This window comes from Mirounga angustirostris, unplaced genomic scaffold (assembly GCF_029215605.1).
Source record: "Mirounga angustirostris isolate CCGP_5_RB_7025 unplaced genomic scaffold, mMirAng1.0.hap1 SCAF_10, whole genome shotgun sequence".
Lineage (NCBI taxonomy): Eukaryota > Metazoa > Chordata > Mammalia > Carnivora > Phocidae > Mirounga > Mirounga angustirostris.
The window spans coordinates 137,145,909-137,156,487 of record NW_026991718.1 but is presented as its reverse complement, the minus strand read 5'-3'; the positions used below and the strand labels follow the sequence as shown (position 1 = coordinate 137,156,487).

Below are 10,579 nucleotides of genomic sequence, written 5' to 3'. Positions count from 1 at the left end.
CGGCCCAGGCGGGCCAGGACAAGCCCCACTGTCTTTTGAGAGACTCAGAGCATGGGCCCTGCGGTGGGGACGGAGGGCTTCAGCTCAGCCTCGGTCAGCGCAGGCCAGGGTCGGCATGAGCACCACAATTACTCAGACCCGAGGTGAACACGGCAGAAGGAGAGCTGGGGCCTCAGCACCATGCAGCACACGTAGAGCACACGCATGTGCACACACTCGCACCACACCCGTGTGACACACACACACAGTGCATGCATGCCGCCCGAGCGAAGGGCACCCGGGGCAGAGGTCTGGGCGTGGGGGCCGGCGCCCGCCCCAGCCATGGCAGCGCCCCCTCCTCTCAAGGAGCCGGGACAGAGACTTCCCCAGAAGGGCTCTCCGTGTGGCCAGCAGCTCAGGGTAACAGCACATCCCACGGGTGTTGGAGTCACTGTAGGCCAGGCCCGGGACCCATCTGCGCCACAGGGGCAGTGGCCGGGGAGGGGAGGTGGGGAGGGAGTGGGAGCCCACAGCCCTGTGAGCTCACTGCTCCCAACTGCCTGCCTGCCCGAGACCTCTCCGGGCTGGCAGAGTCTCAGAAAGGCCTGGAAGGGAGTAAGGGCCAGGGTGCCCAGGCCCCAGGCTTCCGGGCCCCTTAATTCTGGTCTCAGGCAGTGGACCTCAGGGTGTGTAGGACCCACTTAGGTGCCTCTGAGGACCTGTGGGGAGGGGGGAAGGGGTCAGCAATCAGTGGCCTCTCTGCAGAGGGGTTCCCGCCCCCTCCTGGGAGCCCTGCAGCCTCTCAATACAGGGCCCACTTCCTTGAGCAGATGAGGCTGGTGTCTCTACAGATCTGTGTCTGCATGCGCATCCGTATGGGGCCCTAGAGCCCACAGACCCTTCCCAAGCCAGCATGACCTCTCCCCACTTCCTCCTCCCCAGGCTGGGAACAGAGGGGCAGTAGAGGCCGAGAGGAGCCTCAGAGGGGTCTGGGCCAGAGCCGTAGGGAGCCATGGAGAGCTTCACAGAGTCACTAAACAGGCTGAAGGAGGTCCACGAGAACGAGGTCCGAGGTGAGTGTCATGGGGCCGGGTGGGGGCAGGTGTCCCTAGCCCTCACCTGGGCCCGGTCAGGGTGCTCCTCCAGATCACCTCCAATTCTTGCCAGACCTGGGGACCCTGCCTTCCCGGCCCAGACAGGGAGTCCTAACCCAGAGCCCAGAGCTGCCACATAGCCAGGCGCCCAGCCGCAGATTGGCATCCCTGAGTGTGGCCCTGGAGGGTCTTCTCCCAAAGGGTCCACTGACAGCAGAGCAGAAATTAAAAGCCATGCCCCCAGCGGAGAGCCAGAAGCTTTGGCTGAGATGGGCCCCTCGCCCAGGGTGGGGCAGGGGGGTGCTCGGTTGCCCACCTCTAGAAATGGGAGCTCATGGCTCTGGAGGCCTGTTCAGAGCATTCCAGGGTTTTGAGCTGAAATCCCTCTGCTTCCCTGCAGGACCCCCAGGCCAAGCTCTGCCACAGCCCCCACGCTGTGCATTCCACCCCCTAACCACAGGGCTGGAGCCACCCCACTCCCCCCACTCTAGAGCCAGCCAGACCCTCCCAGCACCTCTTCCCAGCACTGACACACCACCCTGAGGGCCAAAGGGCCTGGATCTCTTCCCCAGCGACCCAGAGGCCCAGCGACGCAGGGGGCTGTGTGGGCTAGCAGGCCCGCGTCCGAGGGCGACCAGGTGGCAAAGAGGCAACCTCTCGCTGCAGTTTCCCCAAAGAGCCTGCTTTATTTCAACCCTGCTGTGCCTCCCCAAAAACACACTTCCGGAACATGGCCCGGTGGCCGGTCACTCCCAGTGTCAGGGTCCCTCCCAACCTCCAGGCAGACACCAGAGCCAGACCGCAAGGGGTCCCAGACAGCCATGAGACTAGGTGGAAGCTGCCAGGGGGCATGCGGCAGGAGCCCCTCAGGTGGGGTGGCCTTGGGGCATCTGTGAGGGGGCTCTGCGGAGAGGCCTGCCAGACAGCCAGGGACAGGAGGTGCCCCGGACTCTGCTGCGGGACCGGGCCTGACCCCAACCCCTTCCCTGGCTCCTCCAGGCCTGCAGAATAAGCTTCTGGAGCTGAACTCGGAGAGATGCCGGTGAGTCCGGACAGACCCTGGCTCAGCGGGAAAGACAGTGATGCAGAAGGGGAAACTGAGGCTCAGTGTGGGGGCTGGGGGTGATCACTGGCCCGAGGCCATGCCTCCAGTAGCAGGTGGAGCCAGGAATGGAACCTCCAAGCCCACCCGAGTGAATGGGGACTCTCCAGGGGGTGGCCACCTGGGCTACCAACAGTGATCAGTAGGAATGCTCCTTGGGAGGCCCCACGGCCAGTGGGGTGGCCCCTCTCTCCCCACTTCACTTACGGGGCTGCAGTTCTGTAGCACTGCGAGCAGCGCGTGGACCCGGCCGGTCACACTCACGACTGGGCTGCTGGTTCCACGCAGCCCTTGCCAGGGAGTCCCCACAGCGGGCGCACCCAGCAGGCCCCGGGCCGGGACCTACTCTGGTGGGCGAGGCCAGCCCGGACGCAGCGTGGGGCTCCCGGGCAGAGCAGAACCCCCACCTCGGCTCATCCCCACAGGGACGCCCAGAGGGTGGAGGAGCTCTGCGCCAAGAACCATCAGCTTAGGGAGCAGCAGAAGGCGCTGAAGGAGAATGTGCGGGTGCTGGAGAACAGGTGAGCTCTGGATTGGGGGGGAGGCGAACAGGTGAGCTCTGGGTGGGGGGGGAGGCGAACAGGTGAGCTCTGGATTGGGGGGAGGCGGAGCTCGGGAAGTTCTGGGGCAAACTGAACGAGGCAGGGGTCTCCCCCCGCCCCCCGCCCCTGCGGAACTCTCAGAGCCTCAGGTCAACTGCATTTGCGAGGCTCCTTCCCAAACTCGGCGGAACATGGCGCGCTTAGCCCACAGGGTAGGGGTGGGGTGGGGCTTCCACCATTTGGGAATGGCAAGGGCACATCTCGGGAGCAGGCGCTGAGGGTCCCAGCCCCTCTGTGGGCCTCAGTCTCACTCTTCAGAGTGGCCTCTCACCGCCCGCCCCCCGCCCCCATCCCGCAGGCTGCGGGCCGGCCTGTGTGACCGCTGCATGGTCACCCAGGAGCTGGCCAGGAAGAAGCAGCAGGAGTTCGAGAACTCCCTCCTCCAAAACCTACAGCAAGTCTTCATCCTCAGTGAGCCCCGCCCCCTGTCACCCTGCACCTCGGTGTCCCCTCCTGTGGGGGTCCAGTGACCCCCAGGACCTGCTCAGCCTGACATGGGGTCTCGGGGAAACAGACAATGGTACAAAGCCCCAGCTGGCCCCAGCATGTCCCTCACCGGTCATTCACCTGGGCTGGGGGTGCCCCTGCCCTCAGGACCTCAACCCCTCCCCCCTGTAATGAGGGTAGTCCCGCAGAGCCCGGAGGTCCCACCTGCCGATGAGGAGCACAAGCCCCCCTTCCCTTGGGGCTCTCACCAGAGACAAGCTTGGTGTCAGAGGTGGGGGGGTGGGAGGGCTCCCACCACCCTTTACGGCCTCCAGGCTCAGCAGCCTCACCCATTCACTCGTGCAGCCACCGCCAGCGAGCCCCGGGCCAAGTGCTGGCGGCCGGCTGGGGACAGGTCACAGAGGGGGACCTCCCTGCCCCTGCCCGGCCTCCCCTCCCCTCGTCCTTCACTAATCAGAGCCTTTTGCAGCCAACGAGTTGAACCGGCTGCAGCTGGAGAACGAGGCATTGAAAGAGGAAGTGAAGCGGCTTCGGGGCCCGCGGTGAGCGGGGAGGCGAACACCCTCAGTCGCCAAGGCCCTCCCCAGGGCAGGCCCCGGGCACATGGCGCCGAGAGCAGGGCACAGAACCGTGGGGGTGGGGGCCCCAGCTCCGTGGCAGCTGACACCCGAGACCCCCCTGAGGACACTGGTATTTGTGAGAAGCCAGCCCTGCCGCATGAGCCACTGATGGTGGAGCCCCAGGCAAAGTCCAGAGAGGGCTCTTTCCTGGTCACCCCAGTGTCCCCGCAGGGCTGGCCTGGCCCCCAGGAGGGTGCCCTGGCCCTTCTGATTGTCTCTGGGGGGTGCTGCCCTCGCTCACCCTCCCTGTCTTTGCCTCCCTTCTGGAGTTAGGCTCAAGCCCCAATACAGGGAGGGTGCCTCAGACCCCCCCTCACCCCTACTACTCCCCTCCCCGGGGGCTTGGAAGGCCATCGCGGAGAAGACGCTGGGAGGCCACGAGGAGGCCGAGGACGACCATCCAGGTTCGAGTCCCCAGAGAGAAGGTGCTCTGAGGGACAAGAGACCAGAAAGCTGGGCCCTGCAGGATCACAGAGCCCTCTGGCCCGGGGTGGGGGGGCAGGGGGCCGAGCCGCCCACCCCTCTGAGGGCCTCCCAATCTGCCCTGCCCACCACTTCTCCTCCCACAGAAAAGTCTACGGGGTACAGGACATCTCCAGTAGCCAAAATCTCCCCGAGTGCCAGCCTGCCAGAGACACGGGCCCCGGACACGGTGAGGACCCCCTTCTGCTGGGCAGCCCTAGGCGGGAGGCGGGCAACCCAGGTCTATGCCAGCTCACCTGTCCTCTGTGCCATGCAGGGACCACTGGGTGGCGGCGAGGCTCAGAGGGGGTGGGTGACCTGCCTGAAGTCAACAGAGAACAGGGCAGAGGGCCGCGCTGACCCCTCCACCCCGTGCAGAGCCCCCAGCGAATCTCCAACCAGCTGCACGGGACCATCGCCGTGGTGCGGCCGGGCTCCCAGGCCTGCTTCGCTGACCGGGGCTCCACCAACGGGACACCCCCACTGCCACTGACCAGGAGCAGCCCGCCCAGCCCACCCTATGAGCACAGCCTCCCACTGGACAGGTGAGGCCCCACCCACTGCCACCACCAGGAGCAGCCCCAGCTGAGCACCCAGTCTCCAGATCTGGTCCCACCTTTCCAGAGGTGGCAGGACAGAGTTCGGGGGGGTATGGGAGCAGCAATGGGGACTGAGGCCAAGGAACCCCTCTCAGAAGTAGTCTAAGACCATCCTCCGTGTCTGAGAGCATCGTACACAGGTGGCCGGGAACAGAGCAGGTAGCCCAGGCCCCGAAGAGAGAAAGATCTCCATGTGCAGGTCCCTCCTCAGAGCCCCAGGCCCCGGGTCACCTCTGGCCCCTCCACAACCGTCCACGTGGGCCTACCCCTCTCCACGACCCACCTTGTGACCTGGGACAGCTCGCCTATAGGCCCCAGGCCCTCCCCTGTGAAGTGGGGGCTAACCCAGGGCCACAGGAGTTGAGCTTCTCCTCATCCTGCAGCTTTCTGCGGGCCTCCCGGCCCCCCGCCACGGCCTATGAGTCCCTGAAGCGCTCCCTCCAGGCTGACCACCTGTGCCTCCTGAACCATCACCTGTCTCTGCACCTTCAGAGCCCCCACTGCAGCCCCCAAGTCCCCGCCACAGCCCCCCGTGGCCCCCGGCCCCAGGGCCCGAAGGCTGGGGAGGCAGAGGCCTGGGATGAGCCGGTGGGCCTGCTGGGGCTGCCAGGGGCCCTGGTGGACGTGCGAGACCCTCGGCTAAAAGGAGCGTTGCACCTGCTCCTGGCCCAGCAGCTGCGGGCACAGGGGCAGGTGGGCAGTGCCAGGCTGAGGGGCCCGCCCACGCCAGCAGGGACCCCACCCTCCCCACCAGTCAGCTCTGACTCGGAAGGCCCCCAGGGCGAGGCGGCCGAAGCAGCCCTGTCCGGAGGGGGGCACACACAGCCCACAGGCCCAGGCAGCCCCAGGGGACAGGAAGACAGGGCCACACGAGACTATGTCCCAGACAAGCCCCTGGACCTCTCCGAGCGGGGCCGGGGCCGGCCGGGGTCCCTCAGCCCCCCGAGTGCCCACACTCCCAGCCTGGCGCCACCTCAGGGAGTGGAGCTACCTGCCCGGTCTGGACCCCGGGGACTCAGCAACGGTACCAAGGAAGCCAGAGCTCCAGAGCCAGAAGGGCCCGCCGCTCCTGCAGTAAGGGGCCCACCCCTGCTCTTGGCCTCCACATGCCCCCAGCCCGGGCCAGCACCCCGCCAGGGCCCGGGCTGTGCTTCCCTCTGCACCATCAGGCCGGTCCCCGGGAGAAAGCCTGATTCGCACTAGAGGGGAGATGACTAACCCTCCAGCGGCAGCCTGGGCCGAGCCAGAGTCTCACCGCCTTTCCCAACACTGGGTTGGAAGCAGGGCAGTTGCCTCAGGTGAATTCAAGCCGCTTACTTGTTTCCCCCCAGGATCCCTCCCAACCTCTAACATGGCCCCACCCAAACATGCCCTCTCCAAGCGGGACGGGAGCTGAGGGGAGAGGGAAGCCAAAATCTCCCCCCAACCCACACAGGCCTGATGCTGATGGCCCCCCAGGTAAGGGTGAGTACCTGGGGCCCTGAGAACCCAGGAAGTGGTGCCATAGTGGGAAGGGAGGGGCAGTGGTCAGCATCAGCTGGGGGGACCTGTCCTAGGGCCCAGCTCAGTCCCCTGGGCTGCCCCGCCAAACCCTGGGTCTAGGGCTTGGCACCCCAGCTACAGACCCAGAGAAGAGGTGGGGGCCCAGGGCAGGCACATCTCTGATCATAGGCAGTGAAGGGAAGGGCATCCTAGCAATTAGGGCTTCAGGGCAGGTAGTGAGCTCCCCGTCACAGAGTGACCAAGCCTGGGGACAGCCCGGCTGGCAGGGTCATTGCAGAAGGTACGGGAGACGCTGAGGTACAGTCCCTCTGTGCCTCAGTTTCCTTCAGTTGTCACTCCTAGCCTGGCCCATTAGAAAGGTCTATGCTTCTGCTAGGCTCCAGGGCCCCCAGCCTGGCCTGACCCACACCCTGCGTCCTGCAGAACTCAGCAAGGCCCAAGTGCAAGGGCTGGAGTCAGATGAGCTGGACGAGTTGGACCCCTCGGACAATGAGGTGGGTCCTCAGCCACACACTCAGCTGGGGCCACTGAGCCAGGGCTGCCCCAGGCTTGGGGGAAGGTCCTCTCCTGACCACACCCCCACACCCCTCAGGTGGGCCTGAGCTCCGAGGTGGGGGCCAAGCCGAGCACGCCAGGGGAGGGGTCCAGGTGCTCCTGCACCAAGGAGTGCGGGCGAGGGCTGCTGCAGAAGAGGAAGCGGCCCTCGGGCCCATGGTGCAAAGGTATGGCGGACGGGGCCATGGGGGGCCGGGGGCAGCCAAAACACCATGCTCCCACCCCACCTTTCTGGCTGCTAGGAACCAGAAACCAGCCCTTGAACTTCTCCTGGCACAGACCCCTTAAGAGGAGGGACCCAGGTCAGGACAGCGTGAATCCTGGCTCTTCTCAGCCTCACTGTGCAGCCCAAGCCAGTCCCGTCAACCTGAGCCTCAGTTTCCCCCCAGAAAGGGGGGCAATACCAGGGCTAGCGTGAGATTTCCACGGACTAAGGCTGAGGACAGTGGTTCTCACCGTCCTTGCCATCAGGGCGGAGGGGCCTCTTGGGCCACAAGCAGCCCCCAGGCCTGGGGGCCCTGAAGCCCTGCCACTCTGCCCGTCCCTCGTGGTGGGGGGACTCCTGGACCCCCATCCACCTTCGAAGAGGAGCAGCAGGAGGGTGCTGCCCTCTGGGTGTGGAGGTGTTTGCTCCGGCTGAGGCACTGGGGGCTGCTCAGATGTTTGCCAAGGGTGGTGCCTGTGGGCTCCTCCCCGTAGGGCAGCGGACTGGCCTGAGGGGATCAGCGCGACCTTCCGCTTCCTGCTCTGGCCGCAGAGGCAGCTCCGCAGGGCGCCAGGCGCCTGTGAAGGCCCGAGCTCCTAATGGATGCCGCCCCAGTGTTTGTGCAAGCGGGCCCGCGACAGGCAGGCTGGACTGTGGCCACCACAATATGCCATTGTTGCCGGGAAAGTGACAGTGGCCTGTGTTTGCTCGAGCACACGGTGGAGGAGGCCAGCACACCTGTCTTATTTCAAGCCACTTCCTGCTGGGCATGCTGGGAAACTGTCCTGGTGGCCACAGTCCACAGGGGTGCTGGGCATCCGCCGCCCCCCTCAGAGCCAAGCTCTCCCCGGTCCTCCCCGCTAGGCCGAGACAGGGGCTCCCAAGCAGGCACCCGAACGCTGCAACACACACGCTGCTGGCCAGTGAGAACAGGGCCCTGACCCAGCCTGTGGCTGGCACCACTCAGCGCCAAGGGCAGCGCCCGTGCAGAGGTTCAAGGTGGAGATCAACAGTAACCACTGCCTTTGGGGCTCACCACCCTGCCCAGGAATGGTCATTACTATTTCATAGCTGGGAAAACTAGCCCTCAGAGAAGTGAGACGACCTGCCCAAGCTCACAGAGCTGGTGCCTGGGGTCAGGATTCCTGCTTGACTCTTCTGACCCAGAACTTGAGCTCGTTCTGCATCAGAGATGGGCCTAGGGCCCAGCATCTCAGCAGGACCTGCCTCCAAGGGTCCTCCCCTGTACCCTAGGCCCATGGAGGCACCCCACCAGGGCCTTGGGCACCCTAAGAGCATTTCCCCAGAAGCTCGATTTATCCAGAAGGTCCCGGACCTTCAGCAAGGCATTCGGGCACTGGGGCCAATGGTCTGCAGGGTCACACGCCCGCAGAGAGCCCACCCTCCCGCCAGGTGCCCACGCTCACCCTTCAATCAGACCAGCCCTGCCCGGTGTCTCCTGTTTCCAGGAACAAGTCACCTCCACCAGTGTGGGTTCACAAGTGCTCGCTCCCCTCGCCCAAATCCTGTCCACGAGGCCCTGGGCAAGAACTCCGCATCGCAGTGAGTGAGAACCGACTGCTGCCAGCCTACTGCTGTGCTCTCACCTAACCTTGCTCCACTCTCCACAGCCCCCAAGAAGCCGCCACCGGCAAGAAGGAATCCAGGGGAGCCCCTGACAGCACACGAGGGGCCCGGGAGCCCAAGGCACCCTGAGGACAGCAGCCCCTCACCCAGCAACAGCAGCTGGGAGGAGACTTAGCAGGCTGCTCCCAGGGGCACCACAGCCTGCCCAGACATGGCTTCCCACCTGGCCACCAGCCCGGCAGACGGCCCAGCACAGAGCAGGAGGGGACTGGGTCCTGGCCTGTGGCCACAGGGGCTGGGAAGCCCAAGAGGGGGCCTTTGGCTGGTCATTTGAACCCCTCCATCTCTACCCATCTCAGAAATGACCAGCTGGTCCTGCTGCCCCTCCCACACCCTAGCATTTGCTCCCTTGGGGGAAGTAGGGTTCGGGGAGGCAGGGGAGGCAGGGGTGACTCCGGCTGCACCCCAGCCCAGCCCAGCCCCCACCCTGGCTGCTTATAGGCAACCCTTCCTGGGCTGCCCCCACCTCTCACCATCGCAAACTCCACTGGCCTCCCTGACTCCCAGGGCCCTGCTGCCTGGCCACCCCGTCCCTGTGGTCTCAGGCGCCCCCTCGTGGAGTCCCGCAAACACGCTGGGTGGTGAGGGTGTGGGGCACCCCAGCAGAGATGGGACACCCAGGATCAAAGGTGTCAAAGATGGCATGTTCGGCTGGCAGACTCAGGGGTCAGTTGGGTCTCCACCTGCCTCCGCAGATGATTTGAGAGACCCTGGGATGCATCCAGTCCTGAGGAACAAAACCAGCCCCGTTTGCAGAGGGGCACCTCTGGGCAGGGCTGCAGGGAAAAGAACAGGAAATGTGTACCAGTCCCCCCACAGAGTCCCCTCCTCACTGGCTACTCCTGAGGCCCTGGCCCCACATCTGCCGCCGACCGCTCGGCCACCTGCAGGGCCCCAGGGCAGCTGGCCCAGGACTTGACCCTTAGCGCTCAGGGATATCCTGCTCCCTCAACCATTCTCACTTCCGGAGGGTGTGTCTCAGAGCACCCTCTGTGAGAGGAGCTTAAGCAGGTTCCCGGGCCCCATCCCAGACCCACTGAATCCAGGTCTTGGGGTCACACCTGCACATGAAGTTTGAGAAATCTAAGAACTGCCCGATGCAAGACAAAGGCAGGAGACCGGGCAATAACTGGGCTGGGTGAGGCCTGGGGCAAACTGGAAGCACAGGCCGGACCATGGGAACACCACTCCGCCTTGCTCCCTGTGGCCGGCCCAAACCCCAAAGGGACTAATTTCCCAAGAGAGAGGTGTAGGGGTGTGTATGTGCATGTTTGTGTGTAAGTGTGTGTGAAACCTCCTGTTAAAAGTTGCTTTAATTTTCCTGAAATCAAATAAAAGCTGGGTGCTCCATTCACATCTGACTTGTAGGCCAGGGCTGGCTCAGGGGTACCCTGGGCAGTGGAGAAGCCACATGGGGTGGGAGCCCAGGGAGAGTGCACAACAGACCCTGCAAGAAGACCACGTTCCTCCTGGGGTCCCCCCACCACCCTCAAAACGTCACTCAGCGCCAACTGGCAAAGGAGAAACAACACTCCAGGGCCCAGCTCTGTCACCATGCTGCAGACAAGCATGGATGTGGAGCCGAGAAGCAAGAGCAGATAACACTCCTCTGTCACTTTGCCCCTCCATGATCCCCTGGGCACAGCACTTTACAGCCCTGGTCTCACTCCTCCCTTAGCAGCACCCCACGAGGCACACACAGCTAGCACCCCCACTTTACAGACAGAGAAGCTGAAGCTCAGGGAGGGTAAGTAACTCACCTAA

The 10,579-nt window shown here is 64.7% G+C and overlaps 1 protein-coding gene across 1 annotated transcript; it reads left to right on the top strand.

Moving 5' to 3' along the window:
- The first annotated feature begins 991 nt into the window (after window positions 1-991).
- Window positions 992-8,930, top strand: RBBP8NL (RBBP8 N-terminal like). Its single transcript, XM_045886285.1, has 12 exons — window positions 992-1,052; window positions 2,073-2,115; window positions 2,601-2,696; window positions 3,076-3,188; window positions 3,694-3,766; window positions 4,118-4,269; window positions 4,414-4,496; window positions 4,685-4,851; window positions 5,289-5,929; window positions 6,832-6,902; window positions 7,001-7,130; window positions 8,800-8,930. The coding sequence occupies exons 1-12, from the start codon at window positions 992-994 to the stop codon at window positions 8,928-8,930; spliced, it is 1,761 nt and encodes a 586-aa protein (XP_045742241.1).
- The last annotated feature ends 1,649 nt before the right edge of the window (window positions 8,931-10,579 follow it).